Source organism: Salvelinus alpinus, chromosome 2 (genome assembly GCF_045679555.1).
Source record: "Salvelinus alpinus chromosome 2, SLU_Salpinus.1, whole genome shotgun sequence".
Classification (NCBI taxonomy): domain Eukaryota; kingdom Metazoa; phylum Chordata; class Actinopteri; order Salmoniformes; family Salmonidae; genus Salvelinus; species Salvelinus alpinus.
The window spans coordinates 90,601,890-90,628,597 of record NC_092087.1 but is presented as its reverse complement, the minus strand read 5'-3'; the positions used below and the strand labels follow the sequence as shown (position 1 = coordinate 90,628,597).

General features: G+C 48.0%; 2 protein-coding genes across 5 annotated transcripts in view; both read left to right on the top strand.

Moving 5' to 3' along the window:
• The window catches only part of cc2d1a (coiled-coil and C2 domain containing 1A), a 35,913-nt gene extending 25,639 nt beyond the window's left edge, over nucleotides 1-10,274 (top strand). The window contains exons 21-28 of one of the 4 annotated variants that reach the window (XR_011673540.1): nucleotides 197-287; nucleotides 2,121-2,276; nucleotides 4,567-4,707; nucleotides 4,859-4,985; nucleotides 5,910-5,986; nucleotides 6,082-6,245; nucleotides 6,295-6,417; nucleotides 6,467-7,197. Coding sequence is in view for 2 of the 4 variants with exons in the window: in XM_071389934.1 (XP_071246035.1) it covers nucleotides 197-287; nucleotides 2,121-2,276; nucleotides 4,567-4,707; nucleotides 4,859-4,985; nucleotides 5,910-5,986; nucleotides 6,082-6,129; nucleotides 8,269-8,301 (673 nt within the window). In the remaining 2 variants the exon portion in view is untranslated. Of the gene's footprint in view, nucleotides 1-196; nucleotides 288-2,120; nucleotides 2,277-4,566; nucleotides 4,708-4,858; nucleotides 4,986-5,909; nucleotides 5,987-6,081; nucleotides 6,246-6,294; nucleotides 7,198-8,268 lie in introns of those variants that run through there. The other 3 variants (XR_011673539.1, XM_071389935.1, XM_071389934.1) reach the window with 3 other exon arrangements.
• A 566-nt stretch (nucleotides 10,275-10,840) lies between these two features.
• mri1 (methylthioribose-1-phosphate isomerase 1) lies at nucleotides 10,841-26,707 on the top strand. Its single transcript, XM_071389933.1, has 6 exons — nucleotides 10,841-12,332; nucleotides 14,005-14,228; nucleotides 18,023-18,192; nucleotides 20,737-20,913; nucleotides 21,237-21,461; nucleotides 22,435-26,707. Exons 1-6 carry the CDS (start codon nucleotides 12,201-12,203, stop codon nucleotides 22,566-22,568), a joined length of 1,062 nt encoding a protein of 353 aa, XP_071246034.1. The 5' UTR covers nucleotides 10,841-12,200; the 3' UTR covers nucleotides 22,569-26,707.
• Nucleotide 26,708: the final 1 nt, after the last annotated feature.

The following is a 26,708-nucleotide window of genomic DNA, read 5'->3' as shown; positions in this document are numbered from 1 at the left end:
CACCTTCCACCACCGATGTGGACGGCCGCCATAGGTGGATTGAGACGCATCCAATTAAATAGAAAACATATCTCTATCTTAAATTGACAGATTATGATGGATATTTTTTTATTATGTCACTTAGTTTGACGCACCGGTGCTTCAATAGACCTTTGGGGATATTAATGTGTGTGTGTGTGTGTGTGTGTGTGTGTAGGGGTCTGTTCAAGGGGGACAAAGTGTTGGGGAACGCTCAGCTGAAGCTGGACTCACTGGAGAACCAATGTGACATCAGACAGATTATAGAGGTAAACACAATTTTAACACGCACACACACTTTTAACACAGAGATACTGTACACACACATATTTTCACTTAGACATCCTCATATACAGTGGGGAGAACAAGTATTTGATACACTGGCGATTTTGCAGGTTTTCCTACTTACAAAGCATGTAGAGGTCTGTAATTTTTATCATAGGTACACTTCAACTGTGAGAGACGGAATCTAAAACAAAAATCCAGAAAATCATATTGTATGATTTTTAAATAATTCATTTGCATTTTATTGCATGACATAAGTATTTGATCACCTACCAACCAGTAAGAATTCCGGCTCTCACAGACCTGTTAGTTTTTCTTTAAGAAGCCCTCCTGTTCTCCACTCATTACCTGTATTAACTGCACCTGTTTGAACTCGTTACCTGTATAAAAGACACCTGTCCACACACAATCAAACAGATTCCAACCTCTCCACAATGGCCAAGACCAGAGAGCTGTGTAAGGACATCAGGGATAAAATTGTAGACCTGCACAAGGCTGGGATGGGCTACAGGACAATAGGCAAGCAGCTTGGTGAGAAGGAAACAACTGTTGGCGCAATTATTAGAAAATGGAAGAAGTTCAAGATGACGGTCAATCACCCTCGGTCTGGGGCTCCATGCAAGATTTCACCTCGTGGGGCATCAATGATCATGAGGAAGGTGAGGGATCAGCCCAGAACTACACGGCAGGACCTGGTCAATGACCTGAAGAGAGCTGGGACCACAGTCTCAAAGAAAACCATTAGTAACACACTACGCCGTCATGGATTAAAATCCTGCAGCGCACGCAAGGTCCCCCTGCTTAAGCCAGTGCATGTCCAGGCCCGTCTGAAGTTTGCCAATGACCATCTGGATGATCCAGAGGAGGAATGGGAGAAGGTCATGTGGTCTGATGAGACAAAAATAGAGCTTTTTGGTCTAAACTCCACTCGCCGTGTTTGGAGGAAGAAGAACTTTGAGTACAACCCCAAGAACACCATCCCAACCGTGAAGCATGGAGGTGGAAACATCATTCTTTGGGGATGCTTTTCTGCAAAGGGGACAGGACGACTGCACCGTATTGAGGGGAGGATGGATGGGGCCATGTATCGCGAGATCTTGGCCAACAACCTCCTTCCCTCAGTAAGAGCATTGAAGATGGGTCGTGGCTGGTTCTTCCAGCATGACAACGACCCGAAACACACAGCCAGGGCAACTAAGGAGTGGCTCCGTAAGAAGCATCTCAAGGTCCTGGAGTGGCCTAGCCAGTCTCCAGATCTGAACCCAATAGAAAATCTTTGGAGGGAGCTGAAAGTCCGTATTGCCCAGCGACAGCCCCGAAACCTGAAGGATCTGGAGAAGGTCTGTATGGAGGAGTGGGCAAAAATCCCTGCTGCAGTGTGTGCAAACCTGGTCAAGAACTACAGGAAACGTATGATCTCTGTAATTGCACACAAAGGTTTCTGTACCAAATATTAAGTTCTGCTTTTCTGATGTATCAAATACTTATGTCATGCAATAAAATGCAAATTATTTACTTAAAAATCATACAATGTGATTTTCTGGATTTTTGTTTTAGATTCCGTCTCTCACAGTTGAAGTGTACCTATGATAAAAATTACAGACCTCTACATGCTTTGTAAGTAGGAAAACCTGCAAAATCGGCAGTGTATCAAATACTTGTTCTCCCCACTGTATCTCTCTGCCTGCCTGTCTCTTATCTCTCTGTCTCCCCCCCATCTCTCTCTGTCTGTCTTTCTCTGTCCCCCCCCTCTCTCTGTCTCCCTCCCTGTCTCTCTGTCTCCCCCCCTCCCTCTCTGTCTAACTGTGTTGTGCTAGGTGTTGGATGGTCGTAAGGCTACGGGGGGTAAGCTGGAGGTGAGGGTAAAGATTCGGGAGCCGCTGGGAGGAGCACAACTTCAGATCACCACAGAGAAATGGCTGGTCCTAGACCCTGTACCAATCACCACCCCCGACAGAGAGAGAGGACAACAGGTAAGGAGAGAGAGGGATGAGGGGAGGGGGAGAAATGGCTGGTCCTAGACCCTGTACCAATCACCACCCCCGACAGAGAGAGAGGACAACAGGTAAGGAGAGAGAGGGGAGGGGGAGAGAGGGATGAGGGGAGGGGGAGAGAGAGACCTACCTTTTGGAGTATTCAGGACTATAAGGGGTATAGTCCCTGTCAGAGTTAACATGTTATATTAATACCAGTCTAACTGAAGTCTCTGTCAGAGTTAACATGTTATATTAATACCAGTCTGACTGAAGTCTGTCAGAGTTAACATGTTATATTAATACCAGTCTGAAGTCTCTGTCAGAGTTAACATGTTATATTAATACCAGTCTAACTGAAGTCCCTGTCAGAGTTATTAACATGTTATATTAATACCAGTCTGACTGAAGTCTGTCAGAGTTAACATCTGTCAGAGTTAACATGTTATATTAATACCAGTCTAACTGAAGTCCCTGTCAGAGTTATTAACATGTTATATTAATACCAGTCTGACTGAAGTCTGTCAGAGTTAACATGTTATATTAATACCAGTCTAACTGAAGTCTCTGTCAGAGTTAACATGTTATATTAATACCAGTCTGAAGTCTCTGTCAGAGTTAACATGTTATATTAATACCAGTCTAACTGAAGTCCCTGTCAGAGTTAACATGTTATATTAATACCAGTCTAACTGAAGTCCCTGTCAGAGTTAACATGTTATATTAATACCAGTCTAACTGACGTCTCTGTCAGAGTTAACATGTTATATTAATACCAGTCTAACTGAAGTCTCTGTCAGAGTTAACATGTTATATTAATACCAGTCTGAAGTCTCTGTCAGAGTTAACATGTTATATTAATACCAGTCTAACTGAAGTCCCTGTCAGAGTTATTAACATGTTATATTAATACCAGTCTGACTGAAGTCTGTCAGAGTTAACATGTTATATTAATACCAGTCTGAAGTCTCTGTCAGAGTTAACATGTTATATTAATACCAGTCTAACTGAAGTCCCTGTCAGAGTTAACATGTTATATTAATACCAGTCTGAAGTCTCTGTCAGAGTTAACATGTTATATTAATACCAGTCTAACTGAAGTCCCTGTCAGAGTTAACATGTTATATTAATACCAGTCTAACTGAAGTCCCTGTCAGAGTTAACATGTTATATTAATACCAGTCTGAAGTCTCTGTCAGAGTTAACATGTTATATTAATACCAGTCTAACTGAAGTCCCTGTCAGAGTTAACATGTTATATTAATACCAGTCTAACTGAAGTCCCTGTCAGAGTTAACATGTTATATTAATACCAGTCTAACTGACGTCTCTGTCAGAGTTAACATGTTATATTAATACCAGTCTAACTGAAGTCTCTGTCAGAGTTAACATGTTAATACCAGTCTAACTGAAGTCCCTGTCAGAGTTAACATGTTATATTAATACCAGTCTAACTGAAGTCTCTGTCAGAGTTAACATGTTAATACCAGTCTAACTGAAGTCCCTGTCAGAGTTAACATGTTATATTAATACCAGTCTGTCTGAAGTCTCTGTCAGAGTTAACATGTTATATTAATACCAGTCTGTCTGAAGTCTCTGTCAGAGTTAACATGTTATATTAATACCAGTCTAACTGAAGTCCCTGTCAGAGTTAACATGTTATATTAATACCAGTCTAACTGAAGTCTCTGTCAGAGTTAACATGTTATATTAATACCAGTCTAACTGAAGTCTCTGTCAGAGTTAACATGTTATATTAATACCAGTCTAACTGAAGTCTCTGTCAGAGTTAACATGTTATATTAATACCAGTCTAACTGAAGTCTCTGTCAGAGTTAACATGTTATATTAATACCAGTCTAACTGAAGTCTCTGTCAGAGTTAACATGTTAATACCAGTCTAACTGAAGTCTCTGTCAGAGTTAACATGTTATATTAATACCAGTCTAACTGAAGTCTCTGTCAGAGTTAACATGTTATATTAATACCAGTCTAACTGAAGTCTCTGACAGAGTTAACATGTTATATTAATACCAGTCTAACTGAAGTCTCTGACAGAGTTAACATGTTATATTAATACCAGTCTAACTGAAGTCTCTGTCAGAGTTAACATGTTAATACCAGTCTAACTGAAGTCTCTGTCAGAGTTATTAACATGTTATATTAATACCAGTCTGACTGAAGTCTGTCAGAGTTAACATGTTATATTAATACCAGTCTGAAGTCTCTGTCAGAGTTAACATGTTATATTAATACCAGTCTAACTGAAGTCCCCCCCCCCCCCCCCCAGCAGGCCCCCTCTCCTCGCTCCAAACCAAAGAGTGACAATGGGAGGAACAAGCAGTGTAACCAGTCCAGCCACTCTCCTCCCCAGTATAAACTCCACAGTTTCAGTCTGCTGCACTACGACAAGGAGAGACTGGAGAGACAGGTGTGTTTTCATTCTCTATACTTCTCTTCCTTTCATTTTCCTCTCCTCTTCTCCGTGGGAACGTGTCATCTAGATCCGTTCAGAATTGGAGGTAGCCAATCTATGCTGTGATTGGTCTAAGATGATGTCAATCACCCTGTGTGTCCGTCAGATTGGTGATTACAGGAAGAGTAGGCGGGATCCTCCGTCTGACCTGGTACAGCAACACAAGGAGGTCACACACAGGCTGCAGTGGCAGAAAGCCCAGTTAGAGAGAGGCTCCCCTACTCTACTGGCAGGTAACACACACACACACACACACACACACACACACACACACACACACACACACACACACACACACACACACACACACACACACACACACACACACACACACACATGCTGCAGTGGCAGAAAGCCCAGTTAGAGAGAGGCTCCCCTACTCTACTGGCAGGTAACACACACACACACACACACACACACACACACACACACACACACACACACACACACACACACACACACACACACACACACACACACACACACATGCTGCAGTGGCAGAAAGCCCAGTTAGAGAGAGGCTCCCCTACTCTACTGTCAGGTAACACACACACACACACACACACACACACACACACACACACACACACACACACACACACACACACACACACACACACACACACACACACACACACACACACAGGCTGCAGTGGCAGAAAGACCAGCTACTCTACTATCAGGTGACACTACAGAAGCATGTTCATACACAGAGAAATATGAACACCAGCATACTCATCTATATATTTCTCTCTCTCTCCCTCCCTCCTTCCCCCTCTCTCTCTAATCTCCATCCATCTCCCTCCCTCCCTCCCTCCATCCACTCCTCTCTCTCTATCTCCATCCATCCCTCTCTCTCTATCTCCATCCATCTCTCTCTCGCTCTCTCTCTCCCTCCATCTCTCTCTCTCGCTCTATCTCTCTCACTCTCTCTCTCTGATCTCCCTCCCTCTCTCTCTCTCTCTCCCTCCATCTCTCTCTCTCGCTCTATCTCTCTCTCACTCTCTCTCTCTGATCTCCCTCCCTCTCTCTCTCTCTCTCCCTCCATCTCTCTCTCTCGCTCTATCTCTCTCTCACTCTCTCTCTCTGATCTCCCTCCCTCTCTTGATCTCCCTCCCTCTCTCTCTCTCTCTCTCTCTCTCTCTATCTGTCTGTAGAGTATGAGAATATTTTGCAGCGTTTCGCCCAGGGACTTGCTGAGTCAGTGAAGAAGTTTTCCAGCCAAGGCAACAGGGTGAGCAAAGGGTCAGGGTTGTGTGTGTGTCTTTGTGTTATCGCATGTTTGTCTGTGTGTGTGTGTGTAACGTGTCTGTCCCTCTGCCTATTCAGGATGCTGCTAAGGACGCTCTAGGACGGCTGAAGATGGTGGAGACTGAGGTAAACACTGTTATATACAGACAGTGTTAGGTACTCCACCTCGTACACCGACATGGTTAGCTCCTACAGACAGTGTTAGGTACACCGACATGGTTAGCTCCTACAGACAGTGTTAGGTACTCCACCTCGTACACTGACATGGTTAGCTCCTACAGACAGTGTTAGGTACACCGACATGGTTAGCTCCTACAGACAGTGTTAGGTACTCCACCTCGTACACCGACATGGTTAGCTCCTACAGACAGTGTTAGGTACACCGACATGGTTAGCTCCTACAGACAGTGTTAGGTACACCACCTCGTACACTGACATGGTTAGCTCCTACAGACAGTGTTAGGTACACCGACATGGTTAGCTCCTACAGACAGTGTTAGGTACTCCACCTCATACACCGACATGGTTAGCTCCTACAGACAGTGTTAGGTACTCCACCTCATACACCGACATGGTTAGCTCCTACAGACAGTGTTAGATACACCACCTCATACACCGACATGATTAGCTCCTACAGACAGTGTTAGATACACTGACATGGTTAGCTCCTACAGACAGTGTTAGGTACACCGACATGGTTAGCTCCTACAGACAGTGTTAGGTACACCGACATGGTTAGCTCCTACAGACAGTGTTAGGTACACCGACATGGTTAGCTCCTACAGACAGTGTTAGGTACTCCACCTCATACACCGACATGGTTAGCTCCTACAGACAGTGTTAGATACACTGACATGGTTAGCTCCTACAGACAGTGTTAGGTACACCGACATGGTTAGCTCCTACAGACAGTGTGGCTTGCTATATAAAGCAGGCAGACAGGCATCGAGGCATTCAGTTACTGTTCCATTGAACGTTAAAATGGCCAAGACAAGTGACCTAGGAGACTTTGAGCGTGGTTTGATGGTTGGTACCAGGTACGCCGGTTCCAGTATCTCAGAAACGGCCGACCTCCCGGGCTTCTCACACACGACAGTGTCTAGGGTTTACCGAGAATCATGAGACAAACAAACAACGTCCAGTCAGCGGCAGTCCTGTGGGTGGAAAACGGAAGACTGGCGCAAGCTAACAGGCGGCCCACAAACAGGCAAATAACTTGGTGCGCAGAACGGCATCTTGGAACGCACAATTCGCCCCTCCTTGTCACTGATTGGCTATTACAGCAGACGACCACACTGGGTTCCACTCCTATCGGCTATAAAGAAGAAGAAGCGTCTCCAGTGGGCATGACATCACCAACACGGAGGAGTGGGAAAACATTGCCTGGTTCAATGAATCCTGGTTCCTGTTGCGTCATGCTGATGGCAGAGTCGGGATTTGGCGTCAGCAGCATGAGTCCATGGCCCCATCCTGCCTGGTGTCAACGGTACAGACTGGGGGCGGTGGTGTAATGGTGTGGGGAATGTTTTCCTGACATTACGTTAGCAACGATTCCATTCCCCAAAGAATTTAGGCTGTTCTGGAGGCAAAGGGGGGTCTGACCTGGTACTAGATGGATATACCTAATCATCTGTACATATGAGTGTATATATGACTCTGTCTGAGTTTACACAGGCAGACCAATTCTGATCTTTTGACCAATTATTGCCAAAAGATCTGATCTGACTGGTCAAAATAAAAATAGAAAAAAGACCAGTTAGTGTCAAAAGATCAGAACTGGACTGCCTGTTTAAACAGCCTGTAGTCATCGGACCACATCGTGTATACGAGCACTATGTGATGTGTAATATCATTTAGTTTGAATTGTATCTGACACATACCTCTTGCCCTCCTCTCTCCCCATCTCCTTCCCTCCCTCACCTCCACTCCTTTCCTCCCTCACCTCCTCTCCTTTCCTCCCTCACCTTCTCTCCTTTCCTCCCTCACCTCCACTCCTTCCCTCCCTCCTCTCCACTCCTATCTTCCACTCCTTTCCTCCCTCACCTCTCCTTTCCTCCCTCACCTCCTCTCCTTTCCTCCCTCACCTCCTCTCCTTTCCTCCCTCACCACTCCTTCCATCCTTCCCTGCCTCACCTCTCCCTCTCTCTTTCTCTCACTCTCATCTCCACTCCTTCTCTCCTCGTCTCTTCTCACTCCCCTTCTCCTCTCTATCCCCATCTCATTCCCCCCCCTTTCTCTCTCTCTCTCTCTCTCTCCATTCGTCAGTTGGAATCTCTCAAGAGGAAACGCCTGGTCTGAGAAGAAGAGGACAGAGGGACTGGAGAGTTGGCTGGACTACTGTTATGTTACTCACACACACACAGCCAATCACCTTCAACATCTTCCTGCCACTCCTCTGCTCCTCTCTGCCTCCTCCACTAATGCTCTCCCTTTTACTCTGTTCTTCACTTTGTATTGTCATTCATTCAATCAGTTAGGAAGAAGAACCAGTTTGAATAATAACAGGTCTGCCTCCCAAATGGCTCCCTATATAGTGCACTACTTCAGACCAGGACCCATGGGGACTAATATAGGGAATAGGGCACCATTGAGATACACGGCAGAATGGGATCCTGTGAGATTGATAGTGACATGAAGACAGAATGCAGGGCAGGACAGAGAAAGGCTTATTTGCACTTGAAAACAAAAACACTACCGATTATTAAAACGCTGCCGCCTTCACTATATTCTTTAAAGTCCTTCAATGGCTCTCTGTCTTTCCCTCTGTTCAGAGAGTGGTGTGTGCAACTCCTGGTCTACACATTGCGTGTGTGCGTGCGTGCGTGCGTGCGATGTTAATGACCTTAATCTAATCTGTCTGCTCCACTATTCCCAGATTACTGTAATCTGACTTGTTTGGTGCCGTGTGATATGGGAACTACATTTACATTTACATTTAAGAACTACACGGAAACGGGAACTATATTCTATAATGAGGGATTAGCTAACACTAGTGTTGCCATGGATACGCCTCATTCAGGGAAGTGAGGAGAGGAGGTACCCCAGGGGTTAAATTGAAGAGGACAGGGTTAGAATTTGTGTAGAACAGACCTATAGCTGTAAAACCCACTGGATTGTCTTTGAATTGGGATATAGATTCTCTATTCATTGTAATTCTATGGTACGGAGTTTGGGAGCCCGTTTAAAAGGACCCTTCTTATAGGACGATATTTAGCCTATTGTGATGTCATCAATTAGGCTTGCGTCATGTCACTATGACGTCATCTATAGACCCAGACACCCTGAGGTCTCCTCCTGTACCCCTCTATAGACCCAGACACCCTGAGGTCTCCTCCTGTACCCCTCTATAGACCCAGACACCCTGAGGTCTCCTCCTGTACCCCTCTATAGACCCAGACACCCTGAGGTCTCCTCCTGTACCCCTCTATAGACCCAGACAGCCTGAGGTCTCCTCCTGTACCCCTCTATAGACCCAGACACCCTGAGGTCTCCTCCTGTACCCCTCTATAGACCCAGACACCCTGAGGTCTCCTCCTGTACCCCTCTATAGACCCAGACACCCTGAGGTCTCCTGTACCCCTATCAGTCTCTCTCTCTTGCTCTCTCTCTCTCTCTCTCTATACACTACAACAGTAGTTTAGTAGCCTACTGTAGTGGGATCTGTCTCCGTATCCACAGCATCTGACTTGGAGTGCTGATCCAGGATCAGGTCCCAACCTGTCCATATAATCTGATTCATTATGATCTAAAAGGCAGTGCTGATCCAGGATCAGGTCCCAACCTGTCCATATAATCTGATTCATTATGATCTAAAAGGCAGTGCTGATCCAGGATCAGGTCCCAACCTGTCTATATAATCTGATTCATTATGATCTAAAAGGCAGTGCTGATCCAGGATCAGGTCCCAACCTGTCCATATAATCTGATTCATTATGATCTAAAAGGCTAAACTGATCCCAGATGCTGCTCTGAGAAGCTTTGTGGATACAGGCCCAGTCCCCCAGTCCTGGTGGCTAAACTGATCCCAGATCAGCACTGTTTTTTTTTTTTTTTTTTTTTATGTTTTAAAAAATGTATCCATTGTTGGCAATCAGTCAGTATAGACCTGTTAATATATTATATACACAGCATTGACTATGGCTCTATTTTTAAATGAAGGAAGTGTGTGTGTGTCCAAAGGTGATGGATAATGAACTATTAACTGGCATTACAATGATGTGGTCAAATGTCTTGGGAGGGGAATCATGGTTGGATTAAAATATCAGAATGAATTAAGCCTGTATATTGTGTTTGTTTAGTGTGTGTGTGTGTGTGTGTGTGTGTGTGTGTGTGTGTAAGAGTGATTGATGAACTACCAGTCAGTGGAGGTTCCAGATCACATCTCCAGACACCAGTATTGTCTACATCATCTCTCTAGACTGACTATCATATATAGCTCAGTATACAGCTAGTCAAGTCTCTATAGTACATTCTATAGACTCTATAGTCTACTCTAGACTGACTATAGTCTATAAATCAGTATACCGCTCCAGGGAGGACTATAGTACAGTCTATACAGAGAGGACTATAGTACAGTCTATACAGAGAGGACTATAGTACAGTCTACACAGAGGACTATCTATACAGAGGATTATAGTACAGTCTATAGCTGCAGAGATTACTACAGTACAATCTATACAGAGAGGTTTATAACGTTGTATATAGCTCAGACTCACTATAGCGCTAGTCTAGTCTGTACAGTATAATCTGTGTAGCTCTATAGCTGCAGAGAGAGGACTATTGTTAGGGTTGCGTAAGTTCAACTGAGATAGGAACAATAGGACACCTGAACTTGATTAAAATAATTGTTTAATTCAAAAGTTAATAAATGGCAAATGCATTTTTCGTATATATGGGTCCACTGCCCCACCCCGCAGGGTGGAAACAGAGAAGACACTTGTTACTGACAAAGACATTATAATAAATACTCATGACAGAGATAGTTCCCACTTCCGAGCCGGCCTGTCAGAGTAGAGACTGGGCGTGGTTTAGACTCACCCAGCCTATCGTTGGTGTTGGCACATAAGCTAGTCCTAGCCCCTTTGCGCTCTCTGTTGTCCCGTCACTGTTGCTGTGTAGATTACGCTTCTTCACCCCAAAGACTGGGGTCAGACAGCTCTGTAATATTGTCTGAGCTATTCACACCTGTTATACAATGTCCACTGTTCTCGCTCAAGGCTAACTACAGCTTCCCAGCTTCTTATCTGAGCTAACTGTTACTTTCGGCACACACACACAGACACCCAGGCGCCCAGACCAACAGTCAGCTAATATTCAATCACGTTTGTTGTAGTATTCAATCACATATCATACAGTTGCTAATATTCAATCATGTTTGTTATAGTATTGGGTTATAGTGCATGACTCAGAACCTCACATATGTTTTTCGTGTGTATAGTTTATCTGTTATTGTCTGGTCAGCAGTCTCCTGATTCACCCCCCTCCTGTGTCTCTCTAAGATTAGCACAGTCTCGGCCACACAGTACAGCTTCACACTACTGATACATTTGTTTCATACACACACATATTTCATACACACACATTTCAGGCTGATATTCATGGTTAGGCCCTGAGCACTGGTAAGAGTGAGAACAATGGAAAATGCAGGTTCACAAGAGTCAGCAATTCAAACTTTAATGCATACGAAGCCCTACTAGCTTATAGTTAGTTAAGCATGTCAAAAAACCTTTATAAAACCCCACACTATAGACAATGGCTTCGGTGTTTGTTCCGTCGTTCTCCCTAAACCCCGAGAGGAGGCTGCAGCCTGCTCCATTGTTGAAGGGAAAGAAAGAGCACCGGCTCAACTCCTCCAGTTACGCTAATACAAGTGATCTGAACGTTACATTTCTACAAACAAAACAGAGGGCAGAGAGAAGAAGGGAGAAGAGAGAAGGCCTGTCACCGTCGAAAAGAGCGCGCGAGAGGTGGGCGTGGACAGAGCTCAGAAAGGCAGGGTCGGTTTCCTGTCGGGGTAAGCACGTGGTTCCGTATGTGTGTCAGACAGAGGTTTTCTGAGCTCCCCTTCTCTTTTTTCCCCCCAGACAGTTAATATTCATTTTCCAGCACTTTTATCCTCTACCAACCCACGACGATTCGAAACAGCAACCGGGCGGAGTGTGTGTGTTGTGCCATCCGATCCATCTCGTTCGCGGGTCATGACGCTCGAGGCGATCCGTTACCGGGCCGGGTCTCTGCAGATTCTTAACCAGCTGCTCCTACCGCAGGAGACTGTGTTCGACGAGGTCCGCACAGTGCAGGACGGCTATGAAGCGATCAAGTCCATGAAGGCAAGAAATATTACTCACTCTGTCTTCTCCCTCTTCCGTTTCCTATTCCACCCTCACTACGTGTCACCTCGTCGTGTGTGTGTGTGTGTGTGTGTGTGTGTGTGTGTGTGTTTTTCCTAGCAGTGTTTCCACCACAGTGTGTGTAGCTATGTTGACTGCGGGTGTCTTTGTGTCAAACAGGGTGGATATTTTGTGTGAGCTGTGCACCCTGCCCTCGGTTCTGTCACAGAGCAGATCTGGACGGTGTTGTGCATGGGCGAAGGTCTTGTGGCCTGTGATAGGCTCTTTGTTGAAGTCCAGGGCCTGTGTGTTTTGACCGTCCCCGCTATTTCCACCGATTACTACCGTCCGCAGGGCCGTATTGCATGGAATAGCGGCCTCGGTGTGGACGGTCGGGGTTGGATCACATACACAGTGTGTCACTCGTTCGTTTTTACCAGCCATCGGCCCGGTTGGTCAATTTGACGTGATCCTAAGCTACAATGGATCCAATTATTTATTTACCGTTAACCGACAAAACCACCGTGCCAGGTATCCGCACCCAACCATGAAAACGCCCACCCCCCTCGCTCCCTTTCTCTTGCTCTCACGGTAAAGATTGTCTATGCATTATTAATGACCGATTCCCGGGGTTTTGTTCGCGCCTGCAGTCGGTGCTCTGCCTCTTGTTGACTCGTTTTATTAGTGTTTGGCGACGGCTTTTATCAGAGCGGTTGTGACGAGGAGAGGTGTTTTGTTGATCATCAAATAGACTGCTTCTCTTTTCTTTTTCTTCTTCATAATAAACCTCCTTCCATTGATACAGACACCCTCTCTTCATCTCCCTCTTTGTCTCACACACACACACACACACACACACACACACACACACAGTTACTCTCCATCTGAGCATCAGCCCAATTTCAGACCTGTGATGGAATGCCTCTTAAACAGTATGATGTCGTCATGGTGATAGTAATAGTAGTGTCCCTGGGGGTGGATGATACCAAGCTGACACTGATCTCACACACTGGTGACGTCATACACCACAACTCACTGTCCTGCTGTCTGTGTGTTCTGACTATCGCCCTGCTTTGTGTCGGCAGGTAGCCTAGTGGTTAGAGGGTTGGGCGTGTGTGTGTGTACAGTCATGTCAGGGATTGTCTGCATACTGTCCTGTCTGGTATTGCCTGCATACTGTCCTGTCTGGTATTGCCTGCAGACGGTCCTGTCTGGTATTGCCTGCAGACGGTCCTGTCTGGTATTGCCTGCATACGGTCCTGTCTGGTATTGCCTGCAGACGGTCCTGCCTGGTATTGCCTGCAGACGGTCCTGCCTGGTATTGCCTGCAGACGGTCCTGTCTGGTATTGCCTGCAGGCGGTCCTGTCTGGTATTGCCTGCAGACGGTCCTGCCTGGTATTGCCTGCAGACGGTCCTGCCTGGTATTGCCTCGTACTGCATAGTTTCAGTCATCCAGCTAACTGCAAGACAAGGTCTTCTGGACAGGAGAGTTTTGGAGGAGTGTGGCGAGGAGAGATGGGAGGAGACAGGTGTATGATGAAGACCAATGAGAGAGTTTGATAGACACACAGGTCCTCCCCCTCTGGTTTACCTGGAGGATTACAAGAAATGTTCAAAGGCTCAATTCCAATATGATGTCTGGTTCCCCCTCCACTCCTTCTCCCCCTCCAGGTGCGGGGGGCTCCTGCCATCGCCATCGTGGGCTGTCTGAGCCTGGCAGTGGAGCTGCGCGCAGGTGCCGGGGGCAACGACCCCGTGACCTTCATCCGGGAGTCTCTGTGTCACCTGACTTCTGCAAGACCCACGGCCGTCAATATGGGCCGGGCCGCCCGAGAACTGATGGAGTTTGCCGAGAACGAGAGCATGGAGAAAAACCCAGAACAACTCACAGAGAGGTATGGAGAGAGGGATGAATTTGGAGAGATGGAGGGAGGGATGGATGTATGGAGAGGAATGAATGTAGGGAGAGAGGGAGGGATAGATGTATGGAGAGAAAGGGATGGGAGGGATGGATGTAGGGAGAGAAAGAGGGATGGATGTAGGGAGAGAAAGGGATGAGAGGGATGGATGTAGGGAGAGAAAGAGGGATGGATGGATGTATGTAGGGAGAGAGGGAGCGGGATGGATGTAGGGAGTGAGAGAGGGATGGATGTATGTAGGGAGAGAAAGAGGGATTGATGTAGGGAGAGAAAGGGATGAGAGGGATGGATGTAGGGAGAGAAAGAGGGATGGATGTAGGGAGAGAAAGAGGGATGGATGTAGGGAGAGAAAGAGGGATGGATGTAGGGAGAGAAAGAGGGATGGATGTAGGGAGAGAAAGAGGGATGGATGGATGGATGTATGTAGGGAGTGAGAGAGGGATGAATGTATGTAGGGAGAGAAAGAGGGATTGATGTAGGGAGAGAAAGGGATGGGAGGGATGGATGTAGGGAGTGAGAGAGGGATGGATGTATGTAGGGAGAGAAAGAGGGATTGATGTAGGGAGAGAAAGGGATGGGAGGGATGGATGTAGGGAGTGAGAGAGGGATGGATGTAGGGAGAGAGGGAGAGGGATGGATGTAGGGAGAGAGAGAGAGGGATGGATGTAGGGAGAGAGAGAGAGAGGGATGGATGTAGGGAGAGAAAGGGATGGGAGGGATGGATGTAGGGAGAGAGGGAGCGGGATGGATGTAGGGAGAGAGGGAGCGGGATGGATGTAGGGAGAGAAAGAGGGATGGATGTAGGGAGAGAGGGAGCGGGATGGATGTAGGGAGAGAGGGAGTGATGGGTATAGGCGGAGAGGGAGAGATACCAAAGAGAGAGAGGGAGGGCGACCCAGCGAGAGAGGGAGACCCAGAGGGAGACCCAGAGAGAGAGAGAGGGATGGATGTAGGGAGAGAGGGAGTGATGGGTATAGGCGGAGAGGGAGAGATACCAAAGAGAGAGAGGGAGGGCGACCCAGCGAGAGGGAGACCCAGAGAGAGAGGGAGACCCAGAGGGAGACCCAGAGAGAGAGAGAGAGAGAGGGAGACCCAGAGAGAGAGAGAGAGAGAGGGAGACCCAGAGAGAGAGAGAGAGAGGGAGACCCAGAGAGAGAGAGAGAGAGAGGGAGACCCAGAGAGAGAGAGAGAGAGAGGGAGACCCAGAGAGAGAGAGAGAGGGAGACCCAGAGAGAGAGAGAGGGAGACCCAGAGAGAGAGAGAGGGAGACCCAGAGAGAGAGAGAGGGAGACCCAGAGAGAGAGAGAGGGAGACCCAGAGAGAGAGAGAGGGAGACCCAGAGAGAGAGAGAGGGAGACCCAGAGAGAGAGAGAGGGAGACCCAGAGAGAGAGAGAGGGAGACCCAGAGAGAGAGAGAGGGAGACCCAGAGAGAGAGAGAGGGAGACCCAGAGAGAGAGAGAGGGAGACCCAGAGAGAGAGGGAGACCCAGAGAGAGAGAGAGAGAGAGGGAGACCCAGAGAGAGAGAGAGAGGGAGACCCAGAGAGAGAGAGAGAGAGAGGGAGACCAGAGAGAGAGAGAGAGAGAGGGAGACCCAGAGAGAGAGAGAGAGGGAGACCCAGAGAGAGAGAGAGAGGGAGACCCAGAGAGAGAGAGAGGGAGACCCAGAGAGAGAGAGAGGGAGACCCAGAGAGAGAGAGAGGGAGACCCAGAGAGAGAGAGAGGGAGACCCAGAGAGAGAGAGAGGGAGACCCAGAGAGAGAGAGAGGGAGACCCAGAGAGAGAGAGAGGGAGACCCAGAGAGAGAGAGAGGGAGACCCAGGGAGAGAGGGAGACCCAGAGAGAGAGGGAGACCCAGAGAGAGAGGGAGACCCAGAGAGAGAGGGAGACCCAGAGAGAGGGAGACCCAGAGAGAGAGAGAGAGAGAGAGACCCAGAGAGAGAGAGAGGGGGAGACCCAGAGAGAGAGAGAGAGAGAGAGAGAGGGAGACCCAGAGAGAGAGAGAGGGGGAGACCCAGAGAGAGAGAGAGGGGGAGACCCAGAGAGAGAGAGAGGGGGAGACCCAGAGAGAGAGAGAGGGGGAGACCCAGAGAGAGAGAGAGGGGGAGACCCAGAGAGAGAGAGAGGGGGAGACCCAGAGAGAGAGAGAGGGGGAGACCCAGAGAGAGAGGGGGAGACCCAGAGAGAGAGAGAGGGGGAGACCCAGAGAGAGAGAGAGGGGGAGACCCAGAGAGAGAGAGCGGGGGAGACCCAGAGAGAGAGAGAGGGGGAGACCCAGAGAGAGAGAGAGGGGGAGACCCAGAGAGAGAGAGAGGGGGAGACCCAGAGAGAGAGAGAGGGGGAGACCCAGAGAGAGAGAGAGGGGGAGACCCAGAGAGAGAGAGAGGGGGAGACCCAGAGAGAGAGAGAGGGGGAGACCCAGAGAGAGAGAGAGGGGGAGACCCAGAGAGAGAGAGAGAGGGAGACCCAGAGAGAGAGAGAGAGGGAGACCCAGAGAGAGAGAGAGGGAGACCCAGAGAGAGAGAGAGGGAGACCCAGAGAGAGAGAGAGGGAGACCCAGAGAGAGAGAGAGGGAGACCCAGAGAGAGGGAGACCCAGAGAGAGAGAGAGGGAGACCCAGAGAGAGAGAGAGGGAGACCCAGAGAGAGAGAGAGGGAGACCCAGAGAGAGAGAGAGGGAGACCCAGAGAGAGAGAGACCCAGAGAGAGAGAGAGGGAGACCCAGAGAGAGAGAGAGGGAGACCCAGAGAGAGAGAGAGGGAGACCCAGAGAGAGAGAGAGGGAGACCCAGAGAGAGAGGGAGACCCAGAGAGAGAGGGAGACCCAGAGAGAGAGGGAGACCCAGAGAGAGAGGGAGACCCAGAGAGAGAGAGGGAGACCCAGAGAGAGAGAGGGAGACCCAGAGAGAGAGAGGGAGACCCAGAGAGAGAGAGGGAGACCCAGAGAGAGAGAGGGAGACCCAGAGAGAGAGAGGGAGACCCAGAGAGAGAGAGGGAGACCCAGAGAGAGAGAGGGAGACCCAGAGAGAGGGAGACCCAGAGAGAGGGAGACCCAGAGAGAGGGAGACCCAGAGAGAGAGAGACAGAGAGAGACCCAGAGAGAGAGAGAGAGAGAGAGACCCAGAGAGAGAGAGAGAGAGACCCAGAGAGAGAGAGAGAGAGAGACCCAGAGAGAGAGAGAGAGAGGGAGACCCAGAGAGAGAGAGAGGGGGAGACCCAGAGAGAGAGAGAGGGGGAGACCCAGAGAGAGAGAGAGGGGGAGACCCAGAGAGAGAGAGAGGGGGAGACCCAGAGAGAGAGAGAGGGGGAGACCCAGAGAGAGAGAGCGGGGGAGACCCAGAGAGAGAGAGCGGGGGAGACCCAGAGAGAGAGAGAGGGGGAGACCCAGAGAGAGAGAGGGGGAGACCCAGAGAGAGAGAGGGGGAGACCCAGAGAGAGAGAGAGAGGGGGAGACCCAGAGAGAGAGAGAGAGAGAGAGAGGGAGACCCAGAGAGAGAGAGGGAGACCCAGAGAGAGAGAGAGAGGGGGAGACCCAGAGAGAGAGAGAGAGGGGGAGACCCAGAGAGAGAGAGAGGGGGAGACCCAGAGAGAGAGAGGGGGAGACCCAGAGAGAGGGGGAGACCCAGAGAGAGAGAGAGGGAGACCAGACAGTGAGAGAACATGAAAGTGGACTAAACTAAAGAGTAGATCAGAAGTTGAAAAGGGAAGATGATAGTGAAAACTGCTTTATGACAGACACACTCCCTCTCCTCTAATCCCCGCCCATCTTGCAGTGTGATTGGCTGGATCGAGGAGATGCTGGAGCGGGATGTCAATGACAACAAGAAGATCGGTAACTACGGAGCTCAACACATCCTGTCTGGTGTTCCCCGAGACTCTGTCACCATCTTAACTCACTGCAACACAGGGTCACTGGCCACGGCAGGATACGGCACCGCACTGGGTAAGACAGAGAGTCTCTGTGCTCTAGTACTAGACTATAACCAGTGTGTCTGTGCTCTAGTACTAGACTATAACCAGTGAGTCTCTGTGCTCTAGTACTAGACTATAACCAGTGAGTCTGTGCTCTAGTACCAGACTGTAACCAGTGTGTCTCTGTGCTCTAGTACTAGACTATAACCAGTGAGTCTCTGTGCTCTAGTACTAGACTATAACCAGTGAGTCTCTGTGCTCTAGTACTAGACTATAACCAGTGAGTCTCTGTGCTCTAGTACCAGACTATAACCAGTGTGTCTCTGTGCTCTAGTACTAGACTATAACCAGTGAGTCTCTGTGCTCTAGTACCAGACTGTAACCAGTGTCTCTGTGCTCTAGTACTAGACTATAACCAGTGAGTCTCTGTGCTCTAGTACTAGACTATAACCAGTGTGTCTCTGTGCTCTAGTACCAGACTATAACCAGTGTGTCTCTGTGCTCTAGTACTAGACTATAACCAGTGTGTCTCTGTGCTCTAGTACTAGACTATAACCAGTGTGTCTCTGTGCTCTAGTACCAGACTATAACCAGTGTGTCTCTGTGCTCTAGTACCAGACTATAACCAGTGTGTCTCTGTGCTCTAGTACCAGACTGTAACCAGTGTGTCTCTGTGCTCCAGTACTAGACTATAACCAGTGTGTCTCTGTGCTCTAGTACCAGACTGTAACCAGTGTGTCTCTGTGCTCTAGTACTAGACTATAACCAGTGTGTCTCTGTGCTCTAGTACCAGACTGTAACCAGTGTGTCTCTGTGCTCCAGTACTAGACTGTAACCAGTGTGTCTCTGTGCTCTAGTACTAGACTATAACCAGTGTGTCTCTGTGCTCTAGTACCAGACTATAACCAGTGTCTCTGTGCTCTAGTACCAGACTATAACCAGTGTGTCTCTGTGCTCTAGTACTAGACTATAACCAGTGTGTCTCTGTGCTCTAGTACTAGACTATAACCAGTGTGTCTCTGTGCTCTAGTACCAGACTATAACCAGTGTGTCTCTGTGCTCTAGTACCAGACTGTAACCAGTGTGTCTCTGTGCTCTAGTACTAGACTATAACCAGTGTGTCTCTGTGCTCTAGTACCAGACTATAACCAGTGTCTCTGTGCTCTAGTACCAGACTATAACCAGTCTGTCTCTGTGCTCTAGTACTAGACTATAACCAGTCTGTCTCTGTGCTCTAGTACTAGACTATAACCAGTGTGTCTCTGTGCTCTAGTACCAGACTATAACCAGTGTGTCTCTGTGCTCTAGTACTAGACTGTAACCAGTGTGTCTCTGTGCTCTAGTACTAGACTGTAACCAGTGTGTCTCTGTGCTCTAGTACCAGACTATAACCAGTGTCTCTGTGCTCTAGTACCAGACTGTAACCAGTGTCTCTGTGCTCTAGTACTAGACTATAACCAGTGTGTCTCTGTGCTCTAGTACCAGACTGTAACCAGTGTCTCTGTGCTCTAGTACTAGACTATAACCAGTGTGTCTCTGTGCTCTAGTACCAGACTGTAACCAGTGTGTCTCTGTGCTCTAGTACCAGACTGTAACCAGTGTCTCTGTGCTCTAGTACTAGACTGTAACCAGTGTGTCTCTTTGCGCCAGTACCAGACTGACAGTGTGTCTCTGTGCTCCAGTCCCAGACTGTAACCAGTGTCTCTGTGTTCCAGTCCCAGACTGTAACCAGTGTCTCTGTGCTCCAGTCCCAGACTGTAACCAGTGTCTCTGTGCTCCAGTCCCAGACTGTAACCAGTGTGTCTCTGTGCTCCAGTCCCAGACTGTAACCAGTGTGTCTCTGTGCTCTAGTACCAGACTGTAACCAGTGTCTCTGTGCTCCAGTCCCAGACTGTAACCAGTGTGTCTCTGTGCTCTAGTACCAGACTGTAACCAGTGTCTCTGTGCTCTAGTACCAGACTGTAACCAGTGTGTCTCTGTGCTCTAGTACCAGTCTATATCCAGTGTGTCTCTGTGCTCTAGTACCAGACTATAACCAGTGTGTCTCTGTGCTCTAGTACCAGACTGTAACCAGTGTCTCTGTGCTCTAGTACCAGACTATAACCAGTGTGTCTCTGTGCTCCAGTCCCAGACTGTAACCAGTGTGTCTCTGTGCTCTAGTACCAGACTGTAACCAGTGTCTCTGTGCTCTAGTACCAGACTGTAACCAGTGTGTCTCTGTGCTCTAGTACCAGACTGTAACCAGTGTGTCTCTGTGCTCTAGTACCAGTCTATATCCAGTGTGTCTCTGTGCTCTAGTACCAGACTATAACCAGTGTGTCTCTGTGCTCTAGTACCAGACTGTAACCAGTGTGTCTCTGTGCTCTAGTACCAGTCTATATCCAGTGTGTCTCTGTGCTCTAGTACCAGACTATAACCAGTGTGTCTCTGTGCTCTAGTACCAGACTGTAACCAGTGTGTCTCTGTGCTCTAGTACCAGACTATAACCAGTGTGTCTCTGTGCTCTAGTACCAGACTATAACCAGTGTGTCTCTGTGCTCTAGTACCAGACTGTAACCAGTGTGTGTGTCTCCAGGTGTGGTGCGTTCCCTCCATGCTCTCGGCAGACTGAAGCGGATGTATTGTACAGAGACCAGACCCTATAACCAAGGGGCCAGACTGACAGCCTATGAGGCCGTGGCTGAAGGGTTCCCTGCTACTCTCATCACAGACAGCATGGCTGCACTCACCATGAGAGAGAAGAGCATCACAGGTATACACAGTCTGACTGACTGACTGACTGCCTGCCTGTCTGACTGACTGACTGCCTGCCTGTCTGACTGACTGACTGCCTGCCTGCCTGTCCGACTGCCTGTCTGACTGCCTGACTGCCTGTCTGACTGCCTGCCTTTTTGTTTCCTTCTCTTCCTGTCTTATCTCTCTCTTTCTTCCTCCAATAACTGGTCTGGTTTGATGTTCTATCCATCTCTTTTCACTATACTGTTATTTTTTTTCTCTCTCTCTACCTCTTCCCTCTCTCTCTCTCTCTCTCTCTCTCTCTCTCTCTCTCTCTCTCTCTCTCTCTCCCTGTCTCAGCTGTTGTCGTAGGGGCGGACAGGGTGGTTGCTAACGGCGACACGGCCAACAAAATCGGCACGTACCAGCTGGCCATCGCCGCAAAGCACCATGGGATCCCGTTCTACGTGGCGGCGCCCAGCACGTCATGTGACCTGAGTCTGGAGAGCGGCCGGCACATTGTCATCGAGGAGCGCCCCGCCGAGGAACTCACCAGCATCAACGGAGTCCCCATCGCTGCCCCGGGTACGAGTGTGTGTGTGTGTGTGTGATGACAGACCGTGAGTTAATGTGTGGAGAAGCTAGGTGGTGATGGACAGAGAGTGGGAGAGGGAGAAACAGACAGATTGATAGAAAGATAGTGATAGAGCTGGGGAGAGTGGTAGAGATATAACAGTATAGTCCCTGGTAGACAGACAGACAGAGGGAACAGTGTATTCTCTGGTAGACAGACAGACAGACAGAGGGAACAGTGTATTCTCTGGTAGACAGACAGACAGAGGGAACAGTGTATTCTCTGGTAGACAGACAGACAGAGGGAACGGTGTATTCTCTGGTAGACAGGCAGAGGGAACAGTGTATTCTCTGGTAGACAGACTGACAGAGGGAACAGTGTATTCTCTGGTAGACAGACTGACAGAGGGAACAGTGTATTCTCTGGTAGACAGACAGACAGAGGGAACAGTGTATTCTCTGGTAGACAGACAGACAGAGGGAACGGTGTATTCTCTGGTAGACAGGCAGAGGGAACAGTGTATTCTCTGGTAGACAGACTGACAGAGGGAACAGTGTATTCTCTGGTAGACAGACTGACAGAGGGAACAGTGTATTCTCTGGTAGACAGACAGACAGAGGGAACAGTGTATTCTCTGGAGAATGTACCGGAGCTGATTGACTTGTGACATGTGTCTCTAATTAAAGAACTAGAAGAGGAGCTCTGTGACATCACAGTAATTATATTATCCTCTCCTTTAATGGAGACGCTGTTCCCCAGGGTGTTCCTGCTCTCTCTCCTTCTCTTCCCTCCCTTTACCTCCTCACTCTATCATTATTTACCTTCCCTTCTTTCTCCCCCCTCTTCCTATATCTCTCTCTACCGTCTCACTCTCTCAAATCTCTCGCCCCCTCTCTCCCTAACCCCCCACCCCCTAATTTATCTTGCTCTCTGTCCCTTCCCCCGTCTCTCTCCCTCTTTCTACCCCCCTCTCTCCCTGTCCAGGTATTGATGTGTGGAACCCGGCGTTTGACGTGACCCCCCACCAGCTGATAACGGGGGGCATCATCACAGAGCTGGGGGTGTTTCTGCCCTCAGAGCTGCAGGCAGCACTCACCGGCCGCCTCACTGCCCTGTAGACGGCGCTATCACCACCCGCTGGCCGCCGTGCGCTACTGCACCTTAATATTCCTGCTCTCACTCTCTCATACGACTTCCACGTCCTCACACACACAGACGAGGTGGAAGTCCAGTTTTGTTACATTTACACACACAGTCAGTGTTCTACAAACTCACACGTTTTACGGTCTCACACATTATGCAGGAACTCAGACATACATCCAACCCCCTCCCACTCCTTACCCTCCCTCTCTCCTCTCTCTGGTCTCTCCTGTCCCTCCCTCTCTCCTCTCTCTGGTCTCTCCTGTCCCTCCCTCTCTCCTCTCTCTGGTCTCTCCTGTCCCTCCCTCTCTCCTCTCTCTGGTCTCTCCTGTCCCTCCCTCTCTCCTCTCTCTGGTCTCTCCCTCCCTCTCTCCTCTCTCTGGTCTCTCCTGTCCCTCCCTCTCTCTGGTCTCTCCTGTCCCTCCCTCTCTCTGGTCTCTCTTGTCCCTCCCTCTCTCTGGTCTCTCCTGTCCCTCCCTCTCTCTGGTCTCTCCTGTCCCTCCCTCTCTCTGGTCTCTCCTGTCCCTCCCTCTCTCCTCTCTCTGGTCTCTCCTGTCCCTCTCTCTCTCCTCTCTTTGGTCTCTCCTGTGTTCATCTCCTCTCTCTGGTCTCTCCTGTCCCTCCCTCTCTCCTCTCTCTGGTCTCTCCTGTGTTCATCTCTTGTCCAGTGATCTACATCCCTGTCGCTGTGTGAAGCTCTTGCGCTCCTTCTCTCTCTCCCTCCTACAAAATGGCTTCCGCAGTGACAATCAACACTCAGCTTGACTCCGCCCTTAAATCAGACCAGTAACAATGATTGGTTAATGAGTAGCGTGACAAAAATGCTGACCTCTGTTTGATAAACAAAACCTGTTCAACCAGGAAGAGAACAGTGGCCTGTGTGTTTTCCCTCACAGGGTTCTTACTAGTGAACACATGTGTCTATTAGAAGTTGTTTTAACACTTTGTGGTGCTGAAGGTGAGGTGTCTGTGCTGCTGCGTGACCTGTAAATAAATATGACCTCGTAGGGAACACACCTACAGAACTAGCCACTGTCCTTCAGAAGAACTGGCCTGAACTACATCCTAATCATATTCACACTTCTCCAAACAACGTTAGGAAGGAAAAATGTAACACTTATACCCAATCACAATATTATATATTAACATGTAGTTTTCTCTGGAAAAGTGTTTTATAGAAATGTGAGTTTAAGAAAATTGATAGCCCGTGATGACACTTGATTGCTGAAAATACATTGGGTGAGTCTGAAATAGCTCCTTATTCCCTTTATAAGGAATAGGGCTCTGTGCCAAAAGTAGTACACGATATAGGGGGTCATTTGAGACACAACCATTACCAAAGTAACTGAAATTAGAACTATTCACACCAAAACAATCAAAGCCAGTTGATATGACATTATCTAGAGCAAACCTCTTTAGTCAGCTGATGTGTATAACTTGTGGCTACCTCCCTATACCTCACATAATGTCTGTACCTCGCTGTTCCAATCTGTACCACATCGTCCCCTACTCCCAGGGTTATCAAACCTCTCCTCAGGCGTTTCACAATTCTGTTGTAGCCCTGAACTAGGTCGCCTGATTCACCTGGTCGAGGGCTTGATAAGTAGTTGACAAGTTGAATCAGGTGAGCTAGCTGTGGACCTGGGTCCCTGGGGAGAGGTTTAACAACCACCGTCCTACTGTGTACCATATCAAACGACACAGAATACACAGAAACACTATATATACACTCAACACCAATCTCCGTGTTATTAGGCCTGGACAACAAATCAAGCAAAATAAAACCTTTTCTTTCTCTTGGCCCGAGATGGAAGTCTCGGCTTTAAACAACAATTGAACGGAATGTGGAATGGAGCTGTTTGTTCTAGAGATTGTATTTCTATGATGTACTGAATGTCACAGGGGCCTGCACTGCTCCATGCCTTACACCACCAGCACCCCCGCTCACACACACCACAGGACAGGCGTCCCCAATGGCATCCTATTAGCTATATGGTGCACTGCTTTTGACCAGAGCTTTGGTCGTAAGTAGTGCACAATAGAGGGAATAATAGGTTGTAATTTGGGACAGGTCCCAGGACAGCAGGCTAACAGGGAGGAACGTAGCCCTTTAACCCCCCCCTCAAAATGCAAGAGGAGATCTGAAAGTTGCCTGGCTACCCAAACTCCTTGCTCTAGTGAAACGCTAGGCAACGCCCACTGACGTTAGTTTCTTCTCCGCAATGAGACTGGATCTGAGTACCCCCTCCCCCCGAAGATTTCTAGAACGCAAACACATTCTAACCATTCTGATTGGTCCCAGAAACCGATAGTTTGGGCCAGAAAGGCGGCATTTTGAAAAATCATCATTGGCTTTGATACTCTGATTGGTTAGAGATGATCCAATCGCTGATGACTTTGTTTTTTACAACACCCCTCATTTTGACGTCACCACAAACTACTTCAACGATGGCAGTCTGACTGAAGTATGTAGCCAACATAGAGCAGGGGAGAAATGTACAGTAGTTTGAGTTGTCAGGCAAGTCTGAAAGGTCAAAGGTGAAATACATCCCCAAATCCACTACTTTACTACTCCATCATCCCTCATTCAGAAACCTCTGATCTCTAAATACACCACACCTCCTCCTCACCCATTGGACCGTTTCTGGTCCACACCAGGCATTCTTATCTAGAACTTTCCTGTCAAAAAAAGAATACATTATTTTGAATTCTAGAATCCATAGTGTCATAACTGTTCCACATTCTAGAATCGCAGTAGAACAGAGACCCCTCCATCCCCAACCTCTCCCTGTCAAACTTACCCCTCTCTCCCTTCCTCTCACAACGATGCTGTTGGCTGTCAAACCACAAGGGTCTAGAATCAAACACCACTGTTGTGTTTTTGGGTTCCTTTCTTTGTCTTTTATTTTGAGAAACTGAACTGGAAGAAATCAGAGGGGAGAGTTTTAACGGTCGAGAACAATGTAGCAACTTTGTCGCCATCCTTAGATTGTTACGTTGAAAACTTTTTTTAAAGGGTACGAGAATCCGTTTGTCTCTTAAAACAGACTTATCAGACTTTTTTTTGTTGTTGACTGGAAACTAGATGCTGTTCTGTGTTAACATTTCACCCCTTGTACTCCTGGGCATTGTTTTGCATGACAAAGAGTGGAATGATGGCACGAACAGACTGGCACCCAGGCTACTCTTGTTTGGCTGTGATCAGTTTTGTTATTATCGTGATTCTTAGTGATAAAACTGTTGTTAATTAGACTACACTGAGAGGCCTCCTCGGTCACGCGCACTATCACACACACACACACTGATTAAACGTAGTCTATCCAGACATTTTATCGGAATTAGCTGCCAGTTAGTCACCCAGAGGTTATCTGTGTATTTTGCAGGCTAAGTGTGTGTCCCGAATGGCAACCTATTTCCTTTGTAGTGCACTACTTTTAACCTGGGCCCTATAGGGTTCTGGTCAAAAGTAGTGCACTATATAGGGAATAGGGTGACATTTGGACGCATACTAGATCTAGACAGAGGGCACCATATTGAATAGTGTAAAATATCTCCCACTCTCTTTACTGAGGGTATCTTAAGATGCAGTAAATCCCCAGTGTACTTGTAGGAAACCTTCTGTCCTCCCTCTTATTCTCTGTCCCCAATAACCACACTAGCATACTATCTAGTATGCACGGGCAGAATTGCTTCATACTAAGTAGTATGCAAGGGTGGATACTTCGGGACATGGCCTAATGAGTCTAGTCTTGGGTGAGGAACATGCCAAATTAAGTGCCAAATGCAACGCTATCGCTATCATCACTTCTACTCCCTCTGAGATTTCAACCAGCGGGAGAATGTCCTGATGACAGGGTGTTTGTGAATAAGCCAATAGGAAGCATGGCTGGTGATATTAGTGTGGGTAGTGGTGTAGTCGATTAGAAGGCCTTTCTACGTGTAGTTACGTTATTGTTTATATTCATATCTGGGGTTTAGTTTTGTATCATGTGGAAATAGTTCAAAAATTGATGTTTTTTTTAATATGTATATGAATATAATGCTGTAAACTGCATACCTGAATTAAGAAGAGATTTCTCTTTCACGACAATACAATAAAGAGTGAACAAAAACATTAC